This window comes from Vicia villosa, linkage group LG3 (assembly GCF_029867415.1).
Source record: "Vicia villosa cultivar HV-30 ecotype Madison, WI linkage group LG3, Vvil1.0, whole genome shotgun sequence".
In the NCBI taxonomy this organism is placed as follows: domain Eukaryota; kingdom Viridiplantae; phylum Streptophyta; class Magnoliopsida; order Fabales; family Fabaceae; genus Vicia; species Vicia villosa.
The window spans coordinates 5,032,037-5,052,787 of NC_081182.1; the positions used below are offsets into that span (position 1 = coordinate 5,032,037).

General features: G+C 33.8%; 1 protein-coding gene across 1 annotated transcript; it reads right to left on the reverse strand.

Annotated features, from left to right (window-relative positions):
- Positions 1-391: 391 nt before the first annotated feature.
- Positions 392-3,194, reverse strand: LOC131654798 (ergosterol biosynthetic protein 28-like). The gene is made up of 3 exons (XM_058924730.1): positions 2,972-3,194; positions 950-1,156; positions 392-729 (listed from the first exon to the last, which is right to left on the reverse strand). Exons 1-3 carry the CDS (start codon positions 3,084-3,086, stop codon positions 650-652), a joined length of 402 nt encoding a protein of 133 aa, XP_058780713.1. The 5' UTR covers positions 3,087-3,194; the 3' UTR covers positions 392-649.
- Between the last annotated feature and the right edge of the window lie 17,557 nt (positions 3,195-20,751).

Here is a 20,751-nt window from a genome sequence, read left to right on the forward strand (position 1 = left end):
TAATAAATGTTTCACATACAATTTTTCATATTAGTTTGAGCTTGTTATGTTTGCTGTTTTTTTTCTTTTCATAGGGATGTAAATCAAGTCTATTCAAAGATTATTCCACCTATATTTCAAACGTACTAGCCAGTTCCAGTGTTCTCTTTGGAGTATTTGGCAGTTAAGTTCCTTCAGAATCGAATTCAAATACTCTCAAATATATAACAAAAATAGTTATGGTTAGCAGGTTAGGAAAGGTTGTGATCAGTTCACTCTGTACCAGGCTTGGAAACATTACTCCATGAAGTGCTTATTTTGAATAAATCGATCAATTCTTAATACTGGGTATCTCATCCCAGCCCACAAATGAATTGTTTTTTGAATGGATAAACCTACTGCATCGCAAAAGTTTTACCAAATTGAAATTACTCTTAAAGTGAAGTAAAAGGACATCGATGAGATATTAGAGACACATCTTTGGTTTCCTAACAGACTATGTGTTTAGTGTCACGTATTTGCAACCGAAGTTTTGTAAGAGTTACAGTCTAGTTTTGCAAAATAACAATGACTCACTGTGATTGTGTCGGACTCGCCGTAAATTCAAACATGCACAAAGTCTAATATAGAACCAACCACATTGCACTTTCATCCCATGACATTTTGCTTGCTAATGCTTTCTATTGGAAGGCTTCGAGCGAACTTTCAGGTGTGCATTCCATTGCAATAGCATCCATAATATTGATGTTCCTATTATTGACATGATATTAGGTTAGATATTAAAATGTGTTGGATCAATGAGTAAATTATGCTGAAATTTGAGGGCATATTACTGCACAAGAGGAAACAAATAACATAAAATATTGAATCATTGGTGTAAAACAAAAGGCAGTGATTTGGTTTAAAATTAAAGCAGTAATGTAATGTAAGTTAAAGTGGTGGGATACAGGATTATTAATTTTCATCATACCTGCAAATATGCCGACAGTAGTGAGATTCGAAATAGCCATTGTTTGATAAATTAGGTATTCGGTCAAGAAATGACCAAACGCATAGACAAATGACAATAAAGTAGCAAGGTAAATAGGCTTATTATCAAGGTTGAATGCACAGATATAGCAGAGGGTGCATGTCAACAATGTCCATGTTCCAAATGTGCGTCCATGAACTTCAGTCACTGCAACAAATGATAAACTCTTATCAGCTCCCATAATTCTGCAATGCATATTAGAATAATGTTTGAAATTATACTCTTAGATCGAAAGCTCATAATAGAAATGCAGCAAAGCAACTTGGCAAAACCATTGTGAACTTGGCAAAACAGTACTCTCATCACAGAATGAAAATCTGAGGCATAATCAATGCCATATTTCGTAAATTTTGGTGGTGTGGCCGAAAAGGACGAAGGAAATTCTCGATTTTATTCTATTATCAATAGCTTAGTCGATTTTGACGTGGCTTGATTTTCTTCACTGTTATCCATAGGATTACTGGGTACCAAAAACCCAAAAATTCAACCAAGCCATGAAAGATAAATGCTCATTTTGTTTTAATCAATTCCGTCCTTGCATATACACGTATTGCATAAGCATTTGCGGCTTCCAGCAAGAGAAAAAAGGATTCAAATTCTTAATCTTCAACTAATTTAACTGCATATTTTGGAAGTACAGTTCACAAAAACATATTGCAATATTACATTTTCTAATATCAACACATGTGATGTTCAAATCAGATTCATGTTCAATCCAAAATCGAACATGGAACTTTATAAATGGAACATATTTTGTAATGTTCTTTCTTTCTTTTACAAATGGAACTTTATATTATAGTTATAAATGACCTTACAGTATGATATCAAAATCGACAAACACATTTGTAGGCGTATCTATATAAGCCATCAAATCAAGATCAACAGATAGAAAATTTCCTTACAGACACTGATGCTTCTTTTTCTTTTTTCCACAGTTTCAGTATATGTTATATGTTGATGAATTGAACTTTATATTTCAGTTATAATTGAACTAGCCGTAATGGGGTGTGATAACATGTATAAGTATAAGGTCGAGTTTCCGGTATAAAATCAAAATCTGCATATCATATGCACGGATTTCTTACTAGTTATTATATATGCATTGAATCAAAATCAATGACTTAAATGTATAAGGTCGAGTTTCCGGTATAAAATCAAAATCTGCATATCATATGCACGGATTTCTTACTAGTTATTATATATGCATCAAATCAAAATCAATGGCTTAAATGTATAAGGTCGACTTTCCGGTATAAAATCAAAATCTGCATATCATATACACGGATTTCTTACTAGTTATTATATAATCAAAATCAATGGCTTAAATTGTCAACTACAGGATTGTGTTGAATCCATTTTCATTAGATACTGGACATGAAATTGACCGGGATAATTGCATGAGAACAATATTAAATGTGTGAAAGACTCTATATCTGCCTTAGATTATGAAAAAAGTCAAAAACAAACTTGCTTCTCACATTTCCTAAGTTCTAAAGCCATTGTTTATAAATAAAAAAAAAAAATACCAAGACTTAATAATCTAAACATTTATTCAGAGGATTTGCAGAGTCAAACAAAGAGCAGATTCATTGTTTCTCCTAATAACGTAAATCCAACTCCTAAAAGTTGTTAAATTAAAATTAAAATAGCAAACAATTCAAGTAAAACCTAAAAACTATAAAGATTCATTGATTGGCATCTAGAAGATTACACAATATACAAATAGTTTAGAGTGCATTGGGATCTATGAGATCTCATTATCCCATACATTGGATTTAATGTCTATCAATTGTGTTGGTCATTACAATAACTCTAGCAGCTGAAACAAGAAGCAACCGTAACCAACTCAACAAACAGTATCTACCATTGAAATGCGTGAGGATTCATACTATGTGAGTGAGTGAATAAAACAATTCGGAGAAAAATGCGGAAAGAAAGAGAGAGAAGTTAGGGAGTACATACTGGAAGTTTGAGAGAAGACGGCGAGTCGAAGTGCCCAAATGTCGAAGAAACCGAACCACACGGAGGCTAATCTGAGCGTCCCAACCACAATCAACCACCATCCTAACGCCTTCATTTTTTTTCTGCTCACTACTGTTCCCCAATTTTATTGTGGTGTTGTGTTGTGGGGGTTTAGTTTTTAAATTAAACAATATTAATATGTTTGGATTGCAGGAATATAATGGACAAAGAATATAATGGAAATGAATGGAGCGGAGGAAAATAGAAATTTAAATTCACTTTATTATTATCATAAAAGTATTCTAAAGTATCAATTTCGGCCTAAAGTCCATCTTCTTTTCAATAGCAGCCCAAGGTCTAACAATACATCACACCTAGTGTAAGAGTCTTTTATATACAATAGTTTTTGTGTTATAAAATTAACCAAAAACAATATAGAGATGAAGTAGAGAAAGTAAGAGAGAAAGTGGTGTTCTATTATCTTCTTCAAGAAGTATTATTTACATTGCAAAGTGGACCTTATTTATAGGACATTAGGAAGGTGAAAAATCATAACCTTACTATACCACTTAATAGGGAATATGAAGATGAAAGATTAGAATACATATGGACATCCACAATAATATTTATTCATAACACTCCCCCTTGGATGTCCATTGAGGATATGCCTCGTTAAAACCTTACTAGAGAAAACCCAGTGGGAAAAATTCTAGTGAAGGAAAAAGAGTACAATATCCCTTGAATGTGAATTGCCTCGTTAAAAACCTTACCAGGAAAACCCAATGGGACAAAACCACGGTGAAGGAAAAAAGAGTGCAAAACATATGTATTTCTCCCCCTCACGCAGACATTTACATGTGAGACGATATTCTTTGTAGTCGTTGCTTAAAATGTCTTCTTCGAAGTGACTTCATGTAGTGGTAATAGTTATGCAGGATTTTATGAAGTTGTTTCCATGATTTGTTTCATAGATCTCCATGAAATGGTTGTACCATCACATGTAAATAAATAACCTCTTTCTGATCTACCATTGTGAGAATCTGACAAGTAACCTGCCTCTCTAAGATAACGAAGTATATGTTTGACCGCTTTCCAATTTCTTCGTGTAGGTGAATAATTCTATCTTGCTAATAGATTGACCGCAAATGATATATCATGATGTGTATATTTAGCAACGTGCATTAGTACTCCAATTGCACTAAGATATGGTACTTCAGGACCAAGCAATTTTTTATCCTTTTCTCGAGGCCTTAAAAGATCTTTCTCCACATCTAATGATCTAACAAGCATATTTGAGTAGGCAATATGTGACATTTGTCCATATATAATCATTTCAACGTTTTTCTATATAGCCTTCTTGATGTACAAATATTCTTTTGTCCACATGCTCAATTTGCAAACCTAGACATATTTTGTCTTTTCTAGGTCCTTCATCTCAAACTCTTTATTTAAGCAATTTATAGCTTTTGGAATTTCTTCAGGAGTTCCAATAATACTTATGTCATCCACATAGACAACTATTATTGCAAATATTTTTCCACATCATTTTATGAAAATACAAGGACAAATTGAGTTATTAGTATATTCATCATTTAGTAAATATTCATTGAGGCGATTATATCACATGCATCCATATTTTTTCAGCCCATAAAGAGACTTGTTCAATTAGTTTCACACCTTGAGGTGGTCGGACTACAGGTCCAAAAGTGAGTCACTTGTAAAGTGAGTTTAATTCTTCTTCAATTGAATATATTTATTTTGGCCAATTCTCACTTAGTCTACAATTTTTAATAGACTTTGACTCATGATCCTCGTTATCGTTGATCACTTTTAGCGCTATATTGTATACAAAGATATTGTCAATATTGACTTTATTTGGTTATCTCAATTTCGGTTCCATTCCATTTCATCCATGACATAATTTATCGAGATCTCTTTATTTCATATTTCAAGTACTTGATTTGTTCTTCTGGAACTGAAAATTAAATTAGATCAAAGTGCTTTTAGCATTTTCATATCCTCACTTGGGTCATTTTTAGTTTCTTTTCTTAGTAGAGGACTTTTAACATTGGAACCGACTTTCATACCATGCTTCAGGCGCATCAACAACTCATTTGCAATATTATATTATCCAATAGGAGAATCAACTTTGAGTGGAGTATTATCAGCTGATAATTTATTTCATAAACTTTGCAAATGAATAATATTTTGAACTTTTGGTTCATATTGATTTGTACGAGGATCAAGACAACAATTTATTTAAATTGTTCATTTGAACTTCTTGTTCATGATTTTAGTTGTTCATTTGAACTTCTTGTTCATGATTTCAGCTGCTTATTCCCTCCCCCTAATATTGGGAAAATTAATTTATCAAGTGATAATCAGCCTACTGGGCTGCAATCAAGTATTTGATTATTTTCTCAAAATATATCCTCAAAATTGAGAGTCATATTAATTATATTTTTCCAATATTCTTTCGTGACTCATCTTAATGTATTATATTGGAGCAATTGGAAGATACACAACACATCCAAATATTCACTTAGATGAGAAGTATAAGAATAAATTAGGGAGGACTAAGATATAGTATACTGTTGGCTTAATGCGAATAAATATCTTAATATCATACTTTGGGTGTTTCAAATATATAATTTAGAATTGATGATCTCATAAGTATCAACCATATAATTAACTTTAGACGTCTAAAGAATGGATCTTCGGGTCCATTTTCTTTTTATGAACATATATTACATGATATTTAATATCAATTTTAATAATATATGTGATACAGAAATTTCTAAAAAAATCTAGAAAATAAGATCTTAGTCTAATTAGTTGAGAAAATAATTTCACAAACTTTTGGTTGTGAGTAGAGACATATGCATGCTATTTTAGTCTATGCAACAATTCATATCATAAAAATGCAATTTCTCAAATTTTCATTTTCCTTTAGAAACACACAAAAATTTAATGGATTGAAGAAACTTCTGGTTCTTCAATACAAATTCTTCGCATCATATTATATCCAAGATGACCCAACCGGTTTTACCAACGGCACATTTAAGTAAACTACTGGTTTACAATAACATGTGCTTAAATTGTATAATATAAGTGTAGTACAAGCCCGAGGGAAAAATCGATACCTTTTCTATTATACATTTTATGTCCAAATTCATTTGTGTAATACAAAGATATTCAATACCTCCAGTATAATTCAAAACCAATATAATAGTATCTCATTATTAAACACTTTAATCAAATACATTCATATGAACATATGATCATATAATTATCAAACAGTTACCCCTTATAAAATTAAACATATTTAATCAAACAATATTATATCACTAAAATTATATCGTCATATAATTAATTTGATTCACTATCCTTCAGGGATGGATAAGTTCTTCAGGAACTATAAAAATAATTTGTTATAAACAATAATCTAAAAAATATATATAATCTTAAGTATTGAACGTTGAATTCTTCTGGAATTCATCAATTATTGATAAACACAATATTCGATTAAACTCAATCTTTGAACAATAATTTGGAGTTAGTTTAATAATCTTTAGTTCTACAAATATCACATCACAAACTATTTCCATAAACAATGGTCAATAAAAATTATTCTTTGAGCAATCCTTCAGGGATATGTTATTAGTATAGATGCAATCCTTCTAGGATTCAATAATATCATGATGAAATTCTTCTAATATTATAGATACAATATTTTAAGATGCGATAAATCCTTATTTTAAAACTTTAACTCTTCGGGAATTATATATCACAATTGATCTTCGTAGTGATAAAAAAAAATTGTGTGTGGGTAGTTCTTCAGGAACTCAATCACAATAGTTCTTCATGAACTCAATCACATTTTGTAGTTTTTCAGGAATTATATATCAAACTCAATATTATCCTTCTAGGATATTTGATATGTTCTTCAAGAACTATATAACAAACTTAATACTATCTTTAATGGATATTTGTTAAGTTCTTCAGGAACTATATAACAAACACGTTATTTTGTAATCATTTAGAGAATATTGATAATCTAATAAGATATAATATCAAAATTCAACACGGATAATGAGAAAGAAAAATAATAAAATAATTACCTAATATTACCTCTAACACTTAGGACTTCAAAATTTTTTTCTTCCAAGTTTGGTAGAGCTTCGTGCTGATAACGTGTTATAAAATTAACCAAAAACAATATAGAGATGAAGTAGAGAAAGTAAGAGAGAAAGTGGTGTTCTATTATCTTCTTCAAGAAGTATTATTTACATTGCAAAGTGGACCTTATTTATAGGACATTAGGAAGGTGAAAAATCATAACCTTACTATACCACTTAATAGGGAATATGAAGATGAAAGATTAGAATACATATGGACATCCACAATAATATTTATTCATAACATTTTGAACATTTTTTATGGAGTAATTGTTAAGAAATCGTAAAAACAAGAAAGACAAAGAATAAATCTCAATCATTCATTATCACCACCACCCCATCATTCTTATTAAAAAGGAAATTAAATTAAAAATAAATTAAAAATTTTCCTATAATATAGTGACATGTGTTCATTCTTGCATTTCTTCTCCAAATTCCTTCGTACTAAATAGCATTACTCTTTTTTTATAGACCCCCCTTTCTTTTTAAGAACCAGCATCTAAATTCTAAAATCGCCTTAAAATTTCAGAATTGCATCTCCAAAGTCATCAAAAAGGATGATTTTAGATGTGCATCTTCGAAATCATTTTTTTTATTTTAAAAAAAATGTGTTTTCGGGGATGTATCTCTGAAATCACCCTTTCAAAAATGCATCTCTGAAAACACCTGCGTTTTGCTGTTAATTCAAAATAGTCTCCCCCTCTTTTCATTCTACCCTAAACACAAATATTTCAAAACTATAACCATTTCTTCCTACTACTAAACAAACCTAGAACTCTAAATTTGCTCTACACCATTCAAAGGCAACTCAAAGCTTCATACAATTTGTAAGTTTTACAACTTTGAACTCTAGTATTGATAATCATATTAGGGATGTTACAAATTAACTAAATGTAGTGGTTTAAGTTATTATGGGTCAATGGTAGTGTATAGTTGATAAAAATAGGATTTTGAATGGGTTAGGGCAAGAAATGGATTTATGCATAAATGGAGGTTCGCATGTGTTTTTCGAAGTGCACTTCCAAAATCACCTCTCTGACCAGTTTCAGAAATGCACTTCCGAAATGGAGTCTGAATTGAATTTTTTTTATTTTCTAAATTGTTTCAAGTCTTACTGGTTTTAATGTTTTCAGGAAAATATCAAGAAACCAGGCACGACTTAAACATGGTAGGGAGACCCATACGGCATTGGCTCAACGCGAGCGGGCTGCACAGCTAGCAGCAACACGGGGACAGTGTCGAGTACGAGTATCCGCCAAATGAATGAGGCGCCTGCAGGTTCCTCATTTGGATCGAGGAGTCGGCTGACTCGGGCGTCTTCTTCCCGTCAGGATGAGGTACGTGAGGATGAGGAGGAGGTGGGATTTGAGGATGAGGAGATACCTGATGTTCACCCTAAGCATGGGGAGGATGATGCGGAGGATGATGGCTACCCGGGAGGGCCTACAGACACTTCTGTGTTGATTTACTATCCATGACCACATCGCTTGACGTGTTTAGGAGGGAAAGGTAGTTTTTTTAATTACACTTTATAACTTAACCGTCTTTTATTTAGGTTTTTATTCCACTTTCTCCTAATGGTCTAACTAACAATGTTTTTTGTTTTTTTGTTTGTTGTGACAGGAACTGCCGACCATAAAATCCGTGAACCATGCGCGGAAAATATTTGATCTATTTAAACCACAAGCTCAGTGGTTTAATGACGTTGTAGCTGGGAGCGGGCTTGGCGAGTTATGCATGACCGGATATAATACTATCATCCACGGCATGCAGGGGGCTTTTGTCGAGCGGTGGCACAAGGAGACGTCTTCTTTTCACTTTCCTGTTAGGGAGTTGACGATCACCTTATACGATGTGGCTTGTCTGCTCCACCTGCCGATCAGAGGGAGGTTACTGGACCATTCCCACATACAGAGGGTTGAGGCCATATAGTGGATGGTGGACTATCTGGGTATGAACCCAAACATGGAGGATTATGAGTGCAGAGCGACGAGTGGGGCGCATATCCGGTTCTCCAGCTTGAAAGAGTTTTATGAGAACCACTCGGTGGCGGGGTTTTTAATGAGTATCACCGTGGTTGCGCTTTACGGTGTTGAATCATGTTTTTGGTAGGCACTGCACTCTTTGTGGATAAAAGTGCAAACTATGTCGACATGACGTATCTCCGATACTTTATCGATCTGACTACAATTGACCAGTTGACATGATCTTGCACACTCTTTACGGTACTTTTCTTTTTAACTATTTCATATTTAATTATGGTTCATATTTTTTTCAACATATTATCGTATCGTATTTGTGTTTAAGGGCTGGATCATCTCATACTTCCACCGTATCCACGGCTTCGACATTGATCTTGTGTACGATGACGCCATGCCCAGGTTCGCATGATACGTCCTCCAAAGGGGAATAGCAAGATGCATCTCTGAAACTGGTCAAAGGGTGTTTTCGGAGATGCATCTCCAAAATAATAGAAAATGTGAAAATGGGTGTTTTTCGGAGATGCATCTCTAAAGTAATGGAAAATTTAAAAATGAGTGTTTTCGGAGATGTATCTCTGAAGTAAAATGGTATTTTGAAATTTTTGGCAGGGGTTCTCACCCCATGGGGTCTATAAAGAAATTGTCTAGTTTTTAGTGTTAAAAATTCGACATGGGACTTAAAGAAATAGGAAGAGTTCAAAATGTAGGTCTTTGAAGTAGCTAAGTCTTTTATGGGAGCAAGAACAAACAGGTAGAGCTCCATGATTTTAATGGTTGTTCTTGAATTTCTTGACATTCGTTATTGTTTCAATGTTAATTTGGTAGGAAGTTTGGAAGAAAAAAATGTAAATAATAGTTAGTGTATAATAATAGTAATATCCATTAAAAGTATAAGTTAACAACTTCATGCATGTGGTTTAAGATTTGCACCACTAACTGTAATCCTGGTTGCAAGGGTAGCTGGGCATTGTGTGCTACCACTTAACCACTTCACACGTCTGCTTTAAACTGCTTTCATTTATTTATATTCATCAATATGCTCACAGATTTTGATCTATCATATTTTTTTCCAATACACTTTTATCACTAGATTTTTATTCAATTCTCATTAATAAGATCAGATTTATAAATTTCTATTTATTAATTAATGGAAAGAAAACAAAAACTTAATTAATCAGAAATGGGATTAGGGTTCTCATTATCTGTGACATTTGGCCTACGTTCAGAGAAAACTTCACTCCATCTCATGGCCGAAACGGCGCTAGCCTCCTTCTTTTCTCTGAGCAAAATCTCAACGTCGCCACTCACCGTAACGCCACCACCAATTCGCCCTTTTATTTTTCTAGCGCCTCTCTTCTTCTTCCTTTATTGATTTTTCTAGAACCTGTCTTTGCAAAGTTGTGATCATGATGTTAAGATTGCGTTCTGGTTATGCGACTTGACGATGATTGATTCGTGTAAGTTGTTGCTTCTTGAGTTTTGTTTTTTCTTATGCTGCAAAATTGAAGGTGGCGATGGAAGTTGATGCACGGAGTTGTTGCCGTCTCACTAAGATGAGAGAAATTCAGAGTTGTGACGTGAATACTATTAGTGCGAAATGTTTAATTACTTGGAATCCTAATTCATTAATTAAGCTACAAAAATATAATACAAAAATCTAAATTGAATTGATGGGGTTTATGTAATCAAACATCTGAAACTCAAGAAAATATATTTTGAATTTGAGGCTTTAGGGTTCATGATGTAAAAACCCATATTGAAGAACCCAGGTTATGGAAACATCTTGTGAGGATTGTTAGTCAGGCGTTGAAATGAAGAAGACAAAGATTAAAAGTAAATATATATCTCATTTGTAAATGAAATTATAAAAGGTGAAGAGGTGTGGTGGTAAACATGTTGTGCTGCAATCAATGTGTCTTAAGTTTGAATCCTAACGTAGGGTAAAATTTTGAAATGATTTTGGAAATTTTGATTTCTTTGATGATAAACACGTGTCATGCGTACAAACATGTGCTACATCAGATGCCACCCAAACAAAAAATTAACTAACAGTGGTAACCGGTTACTGTGAATGTGTAACCGGTTACATCAATTCCAAAAGTACTTTTCTTTAGCTTATTTGACTTTATTTTGATGCTTGTAACCGGCTACACCCCGTGTTAACCGGCTACACCAACTTGAATTATCAAAAACTCTTAACACACCATCATAGTTTAAGTTCTCCAAGTCTTCCATGCCTGTGTTCATCTTCAACCTTTTGAACACTTAAATTGTGACCCCTTGTTCAGTAAATCAGCTACTTCGTCTTTACTTCTACAATATCTCAATCGGAACATTCCTTCACTAACAAGTTCCCTCAAGTGGTGAAACATCATCTCAAGATGCTTGCTTCTCCCATGTGCAATTGAGTTCTTGGCAAGATTAATATCGGAAACATTATCAACCACAAGAGTTATAGTGTCACCCTCATTGCTTCCCAGCTCCTTCAATAGATTCATCAACCACACAGCTCGACACGCGCATAACGGAGCGGCTTGACCTCACAAGACAAAAGTGCTACTACTAGTTCCTTCTTTGAACACCATGAGATTGGTGTTCCACCAAACATAAAAAATATATCCATCTGTAGACTTTTGATCAACTTAATCTCCACACTCAGTAAAATCGAATAAATTTCATTTTCTCCTTGTGCCCGCTGCGAGAAAGAGAATTCCACAGGCAATAGATACTTTGACGTATCTTAGAATCCTCTTAACTTTTTCCAAGTGAAACACCTTCGTCCTCTACATGAATCCACTCACAATACTGACACTAAACGCCAAATCCGGTCGCGTATTGCACAAGTAACACAAGAATCCAATCAGCCTCCTATACTAAGTTGGATTTACCTCTTGTTCATCCTCTTTCTTAGACAATTGTAACCTTGGTTCAGCTTGAGTAATGGCAGCATTACAATGCTCCATTTCAAACTTCTTCAATTTCTCAAGATCATACCTTCTTTGGTTCATGACCATACCATTTTTAGATTTATGGAACTCAATACCAACGGCGTATGTCATGAGTCAAGGTCGATCATCTCGAATTCTTTCATAAGTTCACTTTTGATCTTAGAAACACACTTTTTGTCGCTTCCTGTGGTCAACAAATATTCTACGTAATAGGCAAAGGATTATCACCACTTCACTTGTATCCTTATTCACATATACGTCGTGTTCGGATATACATTTGTTGAAGCCAATATTCTTTAGGAAACTGTCAATCCTTTTGTTCCAATCTCTTGGAGCTTATTTCAATTCGTATGATGCTTTTATCAACTTGTATAACCTTCCTTCTTGGTTTTTTCACAACAAAACTAGTGGACGGCTCTACATAAACTTCCTCTTCAAGCGGTCCATTCAAAAATGCAGATTTTCACATCCATTTGATAGCTGGACCAATTGTTTTTCTTTGCAATACAAACAACTAGCCTTATGATTTCAATTCTAGCAACTGGTGTAAATAAATCTTCAAAATCTATGCTTTCTCTTTAAAAAAATGGCTTTGCAACTAATGGCCTTATTCTTAACTATGTCACCCTTGAGATTTGCCTTCACCTTTTAGACCCATCTTACACCAATCAGCTTCTTTCCTTCCTTTAGATCAACCAACTCCCAAGTATTATTTTTCTTAGTCAATTACAACTCTTCCTTCATAGTACAAATCCACTTTAGATCACTCAAGGCCTCTTCCGTCTTAATGGGTTCGGATTCGAGCATAAGTGTAAAATGGACAAAATCACCATCATCATTGACTTTATTGTACGTCATGAAACATCTCACAATCTTGGAGTCATGGAGGCAAATATTTTTCCTTGTTGGTCTCCTTACATTCTCATCAATTTAGACTTCGACGTGCGGTGTTTATGCAGTTCCCAATTTTGTTGAATTTGGGATTTTAAAGGTGTAACCGGTTACAACTTTATGGTAATCAGTTAAGGACTGCTCGTAACCGGTTACAGACTGCTCATAACTAGTTACATGTTGTTGCACTTGCTTTAACTCATCGACCACAACTTATTGGATGAACATAATCCTTCTGTTTGCAGCATCATACAACTTGTAACCTCCAGTGGAGTGATACCTTACAAGTACCATCATTTGTCCCTTATCATCCAACTTCTTTCAAAGTTGCCCCGAAACATGTTGATATGCTATGAAACCAAAAATTCTCAAGTGGTTCAGATTCAATTTGAATCTGGACCATGCCTTTTCTGGTGTTATCTTCTCAAACTTTTTTATAGGACACATATGGATATTGCTTCTCCCCGTAAATCTTTCAGCAAGTTCTTCCCTTTTAGCATGCTTCTCACCATGTTCATAATCGATTGATTTTTTTCGGCAATACCATCTCAATGTAGTATATAAGGTGGTACTACCTCATGTACTATCCCTTCTTGATCATAAAGCTTCCCAAAGTCATTTGAGACATATTCTCCCCCATCATCCGTTTTGAGAACATTAAGCTTGTGACCACTTTGCCGCTCAACCATGAAATTGAACTTCTCAAACACTTTGAATACCTCATCCTTTCTCTTGATTGGGTATGATCATAGTTTTCTACTATAACCGTCGATAAATGTGACAAATTATCTATTGCTACCAAACAAATCAACTTGCATCAGCCTACACACATCAGAATACACCACCTCAAGGTGATGCTTGATTCTAAAAATTGTATCCTTGCTGAATTTCCCCTTGTGTTGCTTCGCCTGCACACACTATTCACAAAGTTTAGCCAGTATGTTGATGAATGGCAACCCGGTTACCATTCTATTTGTTTACAATGCATTGATATCTCGAGAATTTTAGATGCCCAAGACGGTATTGCCATATCCACTATTCTTGACTCGTCGTTGTAGCAAGACACCTATGCTCCATAACTGTCAGGTCAACCTTGAAAGTTCTATTGGCATCCATAAGAGATTTAAGGAACAAAATCCTGTTTGCATCCACAATACGCAACGGCTTATTTTCCACGTAAATCTTATAACCCTTCTCAGACAATTAGCCAATACTTAGAAGGATACACTTTATTCCAAGAATGCACAATACATATTTGATCAAAGAATTTCTGTCATCCCTTCTCATGATCAAAACATCATTGATCCCATTGGTAGCTAAAGTGGTGTCATCCGCAAATTTCACTTTATTCTTCATGGCCTAATTGATTTTGACAAAAATCATTCCTCCCCGTCATATGCGTATAACAACCAAAATTCAAATACCATTCCTCAATGCACTGGACTCCTTCTCTCATAGTCCCTATAATGTTTTCTTCTACATGTAACTGGTTGTTATCTTTACGTAACCAGTCACAATAGGTTTTTGCAGCGTTCTTGGAATTTGTGTTGTCGTTGTCTCGTAGTCTGCTGTTGTTGCATTCCCCTTATGTGATCATGGCCAAGAGTGTGCTATCATCATCATCAAACTTTTGGATTGCAACCTTGGCTACACCCGCTTGAGGTTCCTTCTTGTTTGCGTTGCAATATCTTGCATAATGACCGAACTTTTGACAATTGTAGAATTGCATCTTTCTTTTGTCAAACTTTCCTTTTTCACCTCTAAAGCTGTCATAACCACCTTTCTTATTGCAACTGCTCTTACCTTTTTTATAAATCGAATTCTTCAAATTTTGAGACTCTTTTCCACCAAAATTCTGAAAATCTCCTTTACTCTTCATGGGTCATTTTCCTTGCGACTTATTGTTTTTCTCATTGAATTGAGTTTGCAAAGTGATCTTCACTTTTGCCTTATCTTTATTTCTCTCCTTCATCCTTTCTTCGTGAGCCTTAAGAGAGCTTTGAAGCTCATCTTTGCTCAACGTTGCAGGATCCTTCGATTCCTCAATCACCACTACAATGTTATCAAATCTTGTCGTCAAAGAATGCAAGATTTTCAACATAACATTCTGCTCATTAACAGTTTATCCGCATGACTTTATTTGGTTCACAAATCGAGTCATTTTTGTCACGTAATCGTTGATTCTCTCCTTTTCCTCCATTTGAATCAATTGAAGTTGACGTTTGTCAGTCTGTAACTTCACCAACTTTGCCTTATCGGCCCCTGCATATGCCTTTTCTAAGATTTCCCACGCTTTCTTTAAAGACGCACAATCATCTACTTTCTTAAAGTTGCCACCATTCAAACATTGATGGATCAAAAACAACACTTTGTAATCTTTCTTCTTCTCTCCCATTATGTGTTGCTCGTGCATCTATTACACCTTCAACAAGTAGATTAACCCCATTCTTAATCACTTCAATAATATGATGGTAGCCAAATAACACATTTGTTTGCTTGCACCATTTGTCATAATTCTTCGCATTAAGGGTTTGTGGGTTTGTAGAAATTTTTTCATTGGAGACAGACTTCATGTTGCACATTAAGTGTCTGGTGGATCGAACTAGGAGGCTATTGATGCCAAATATTAGAACTTGGAATCACTCTTTGATGAACATTCATATGAATACCCCTTGGGTGGAGAGAGAGAGAGAGAGAGAGAGAGAGAGAGAGAGAGAGAGAGAGAGGGTGAGAATTTTTTACATTAACATTCATATGAATATCCCTTAGGTATATATACAAGTTACAAGTTGAGTGGGATACAAGCTACATCATCAAACAGTTGAAAAACATATTCCTCAAGCATGTAATTGGCTAACTGGTTATAGCTATGGGTGTTCGTGGTGCAGTTTGGGCGGTTTTGACACTAAAAATCATCCGAACAGCAAGAGAAAATCACGTTCGGTTCAATTTGCTTCGGTTGGCTTTAAAAAATAAAACTGAACCAAACCAAACTAATGCGGTTTGATTTTGTTCAATTGGTTCATTTTTTTACAAAAAAGTTATTAGGCCATACATACACATATAGAGGAAAATATATTTTTGTGTTTTATCATTCATACACTTGTTGCACCCCAATTTTTGACCTCTGAGATCCCATCATTTTCTAAAGTATTATGATCATTATCATTATCATTTATCATTATCATTTATCATTATCATTTATCATCATGCATATTTTTATTTACTAACAAAAAAATAAAAAGAAAAAAAGTTTGTTGCTTGTGTGTTAAAAAGACAGGAGAATGATCAAGAGAAAGCTGAAGAATTAAGGGTTTTGAGGCCCACAAGAGGTTCAAAATTCTCTCAAGATTCAAAGGTTCCTTCAATCAATATTCAAGTCCAAGGATGGCTCAGTTTAAGGCAGACAACTCTCAAGATCGCCAAAAGCGCCAAATTAGGGTTTTGACCTAATTTCACAAGAGGATTGACTTTTAATCAGGAGATGATTCCAAGACTCAAAATATTATTCAAAGGCCTTCAAATCAACATTATAGTCCATTCATGTCATTCAATTGAGGAGAAGACCTTGATTCATTGAAAGATCGCAAAACTGCAGTTCATCGAGAAAAAAGTCAACTACAGTAAAAAATCAAGATTTTTGGTCAACATCAATCAATTGAAGTAATATTCACTATTTGATCGAGGATTGATCATAATTCATCAAGAAAAGTTCAGAAATCAACAAAACTCAAAATTGCAAAATTAGGGTTTTTTACCTAAAAGTCAATTGAACTTTGACCGACCATAACTCTCTCATAATTTATCAGAAAAATTCCAACCAAAGCTCATTCTCAAGGAAATTCAATTCTCTACAACTTTGATGTTGGGACCAAGGTCAAGAAATGCTTCCGCCTAAGAGATATAAGCCAAAACATTACAGGTCATTTTCAAAGTCAACAAAAAGCAGTTTTTTGTCAAAGCCCATATCATCAAGTTAACTTCTCCAAATGCAAAAACACTTCCAAAGTGGCTTGTAGAGGACATCTTGGGCTTTCCAAAAAGTTAAAGAACACTTTCATAGGATCAAAATTGAGGGAGATATGCCTTAATGAAGTTGACCTTTTTTGGAAAAATGCATGAAACAAGTAATGACCAAAATTTGATTCTTTTTCAAAAAGGCCAATTCTTTTGTGATTCAATCTTGATTCCCATATGTCTAAGGGGAATCCACGACCCATCCATGATCCATAACATTTTTATTTCATTTTAATTAAATTTTATTCATTTAAAGTTTAATTAAAGTGAGATAATTCAATGATAATTCAAGGATAATGCAAGGAAGCTTCATGTGATACAAGCAATGATATATTCAAAGCATCAAATATATTATTGCAAGATTGAAGAGAATAATACTTGAGTGTTTTAACCATGGTTAAAGAAATGCACTCATTGAAAGAATATTCCATTCTTTTTCCACAAAATTAATCATGACAATTCCAACTTGCAAGGCTTCCATATCAAATCATTTGCCTATAAATAGAACTTCATTTTCTTCATTCAAGGAGAGAAAAAAAGGGAGAAACAAGAGAAGAACAACAACACACTCCAAAAGCATATCATAAGTTTTATATTTTTCAAAAGTTTCAAGAAACTTGTAAAAATCAAGGCTCATTCAAATAGCCACTTTCAATCAATTTCAATCACTCTATTCCACTCTTGGGACATCATAGAGTAAGTACAATGTAATTTTTAATATGTAGTAGTGTTAGGAGTTCATGAATTAAAAACTCCATATTTATGCATATTTTCAATTTCTCAAAAAAAAAAATGTTTTAATTTTAGTTTTAAGTTGATAAAATGTTTATTTAATTTTTAACATAAAAATATTTTATTTCTTTTCATAATTAATTTATATTGCTTAATTAATTAGTAATTATGTAAATATTGCTTTTTAATTATTTTTAACCAATCAAAAAAACTCCAAAAATATTTTCCTTTTAGATTTAGGTTTATATTTTTATAATCTAATTTTTGACATAAAAAAGAATATTTTTTGTTAAGTTTAATTATTTGTATAATTATTTGTTTAATTAGTTTGTTAATTAACTAAAAATCAATTCCAAGAAAATCACAAAAAAATATTAAGCTTAATTTGTTTTGTATTTATTTTTATTTATTATTTGATATTATTTCTTATCTTTTTCTTTGTCTTGAATTGGGATAAAAAAAGATCAAACATGGAAGAGAATTGTATGCGGTTGATTTAAGACTTATGGAATTTTATCGTGTAGTCGCTATGATTTTATCAAGCTTCTGATAAAGTTCCATTGAATTTAAATCCGAGAACATCCTTCACTCACCATCAATCTTTATTACTAACTTTGATAACATACTTGACAAGTTTCAAGATGGTTATCTTTAACATCTAACAATTAACTTTAAATTCCGCATTTTATTATATTGTTCTTTATATTTCTTGCTTTATACTTTATTTTATCATTCATATTATTTATGTTTCTGTTATTTTTTCTTTGTCCATTTGGACATATTATTTATATTTCTGCTATTTTTTCTTTGTCCATTTGGACATATTATTTATGTTTCTGTCATTTTTTCTTTGTCCATTTGGACATATTATTTATATTTCTGCTATTTTTTCTTTGTCCATTTGGACATATTATTTATATTTCTGCTATTTTTTCTTTGTCCATTTGGACGTATTATTTATATTTCTGCTATTTTTCTTTGTCCACTTGGACATATTATTTATGTTTCCGCTATTTTCTCTTTGTCCATTTGGACGTTTATATTCCGCTATTTTCTCTTTGTCCATTTGGACGCTATGTTTATGTTTCCGCTATTTTCTTTTTGTCCACTTGGACCATACTTTACTTTTATGCTAAAACACTAATAAACAACAAAAATCTAAAAAAAAACGCTTAAGGTTCTCTCTTGGACTACTGGTTACTATCCCTAGCATTTTGGAGATTCGGACTTATGGACTTAGTGCCTCTGGACCCTTATTCTGTTATTACTCTGTGGTTGTTCTGTCTGGCATTGGATTGTTGTCTGCAGGTATTTCCTTGAAAATCCTTGATGGTTAATTCTAAGGCATTGAGATAAGGATTTTACCCGAAAACAGCCGTTACTCTGCCTGATTTTCATCAAAATTTTAATGTGCTTAAATGCAAAGTGGTGCTAAAGATAATAAGTTCATCTGGATCTCCAAGTGGTAATGCGTCGGTCAACTGTTGGTTTCTTATTTTGGTCAGATCATTCTCTCCTTAAACTTTTATTTTATGCACTAGGTTAGCCTCTTCATCTCCTCCACTTCTTATATTTTCAAAATCTTCTTCCTTTTTTTCCAAAATCTTCTTATGTTTGTAAAACCTCTTTTAAAAATCTTTTCTTATAAAATACCTTTTGCCCTTAGTGGCTTTTCTTTCAAAGTTTAGACACGATTAAGTGTTGTAGTGAGTTTAGATACCCCACGATTTTGAGATTGATTGATATAATGGAATCTTTTCCACGTGAAAGAGATAGTGTCATACTCGTTGATTTTCATCCGAGTTGGAGCCCTTCTTTCATTAGCGATGCAAAGAACTCATTTGTTCTCATGCTCAAGATCAATGGCCGAGTATTTCTCTCCGACGATGATAAAGTGTTTATTCGTTTTTTTAAACCGTTTTTCCTTTTAAGCGGAACTACATTAGCTCTGACTTCTCCATTGCACCGAGGAGGTATGTAGGCACAAGGCTTAATGTCTTGCCGAGCTTATTTTAAAAATCAAACAAGAGCAAAAGTGATCTAAGCAAAACTAAGAGCCCATGGATAACCATGGATACAAAGGGTGCTTAAAACCTTCCCTTTGTATAACCAACCCCCCGAACCCAAAATCTGTCAAAAGGTCTTTCCTGTTCTTTTATGCCTTTCCTTTTTTGGATAAAATAAAAGTCGGTGGCGACTCTTGCATAAAATAAAAAAAATAATAAAAAAAAGAGCAAGGAGTCAGTTCGCCTCAAAAAACCGAGTTACAGAACTGGCGACTCTGCTGGGGATTTGAAAAATCTTTTTAAAAGAGGGGTTACCTTAGAGTTTTTGTTCACTTTAATATTTGCTTATACTTGTTTATTTTGTTATTTTTTGCTATTCTGGATATATGTGTGGTTCTGTTACAAGAGATACATTATGGACAAATCCTAACCCGGATTAAGTACACATAAGAATTAGGTGGAGGGTATAGTCATGTATGGCATACAAGGAGTTCAGTCCTTAAAAAGCTGGCATGAGAATCCTTCCGCTCAGTGGAGGTTCCTTGTTGGTAGTATATGTTTAGCAAGTTCAGTTGCGAAGACATTATTGCTTTCATTGAACTGTAGAAGCTGAGTTGGCCGTAGAACCCCAACCCATCCTGGCCTTATTAGGTTGTGGCGCAGAAACTATTCAGGTGAAGACTTGGATTAGTTGTCATGCGGAGAGCCACACTCAGACGAGTTTTTCTTGAGAATATTGCTAGCTCACAAGTTCAGTTGTGCAAGCCGGTAATATCCGAAAGAAGAATGTGGACTCTGACGTATCAGTAGAACATGTTGTGCAGGTGATTAACCCCTAGTACTATCCCATGTTTGGTTCTTTGACCTCATGCTCGTGACGTTGAACTTTTGAACCTATCTTATGTGCACCATGTTTGTGTTACCATTTCTGTATATGTGGCATTCATGCATTCATACATTCATAAAAATCTTTTCCTTTGATTTCCGATGAACTTAGAGGTCTTCTTTGTAAACATCGTAAGTTTC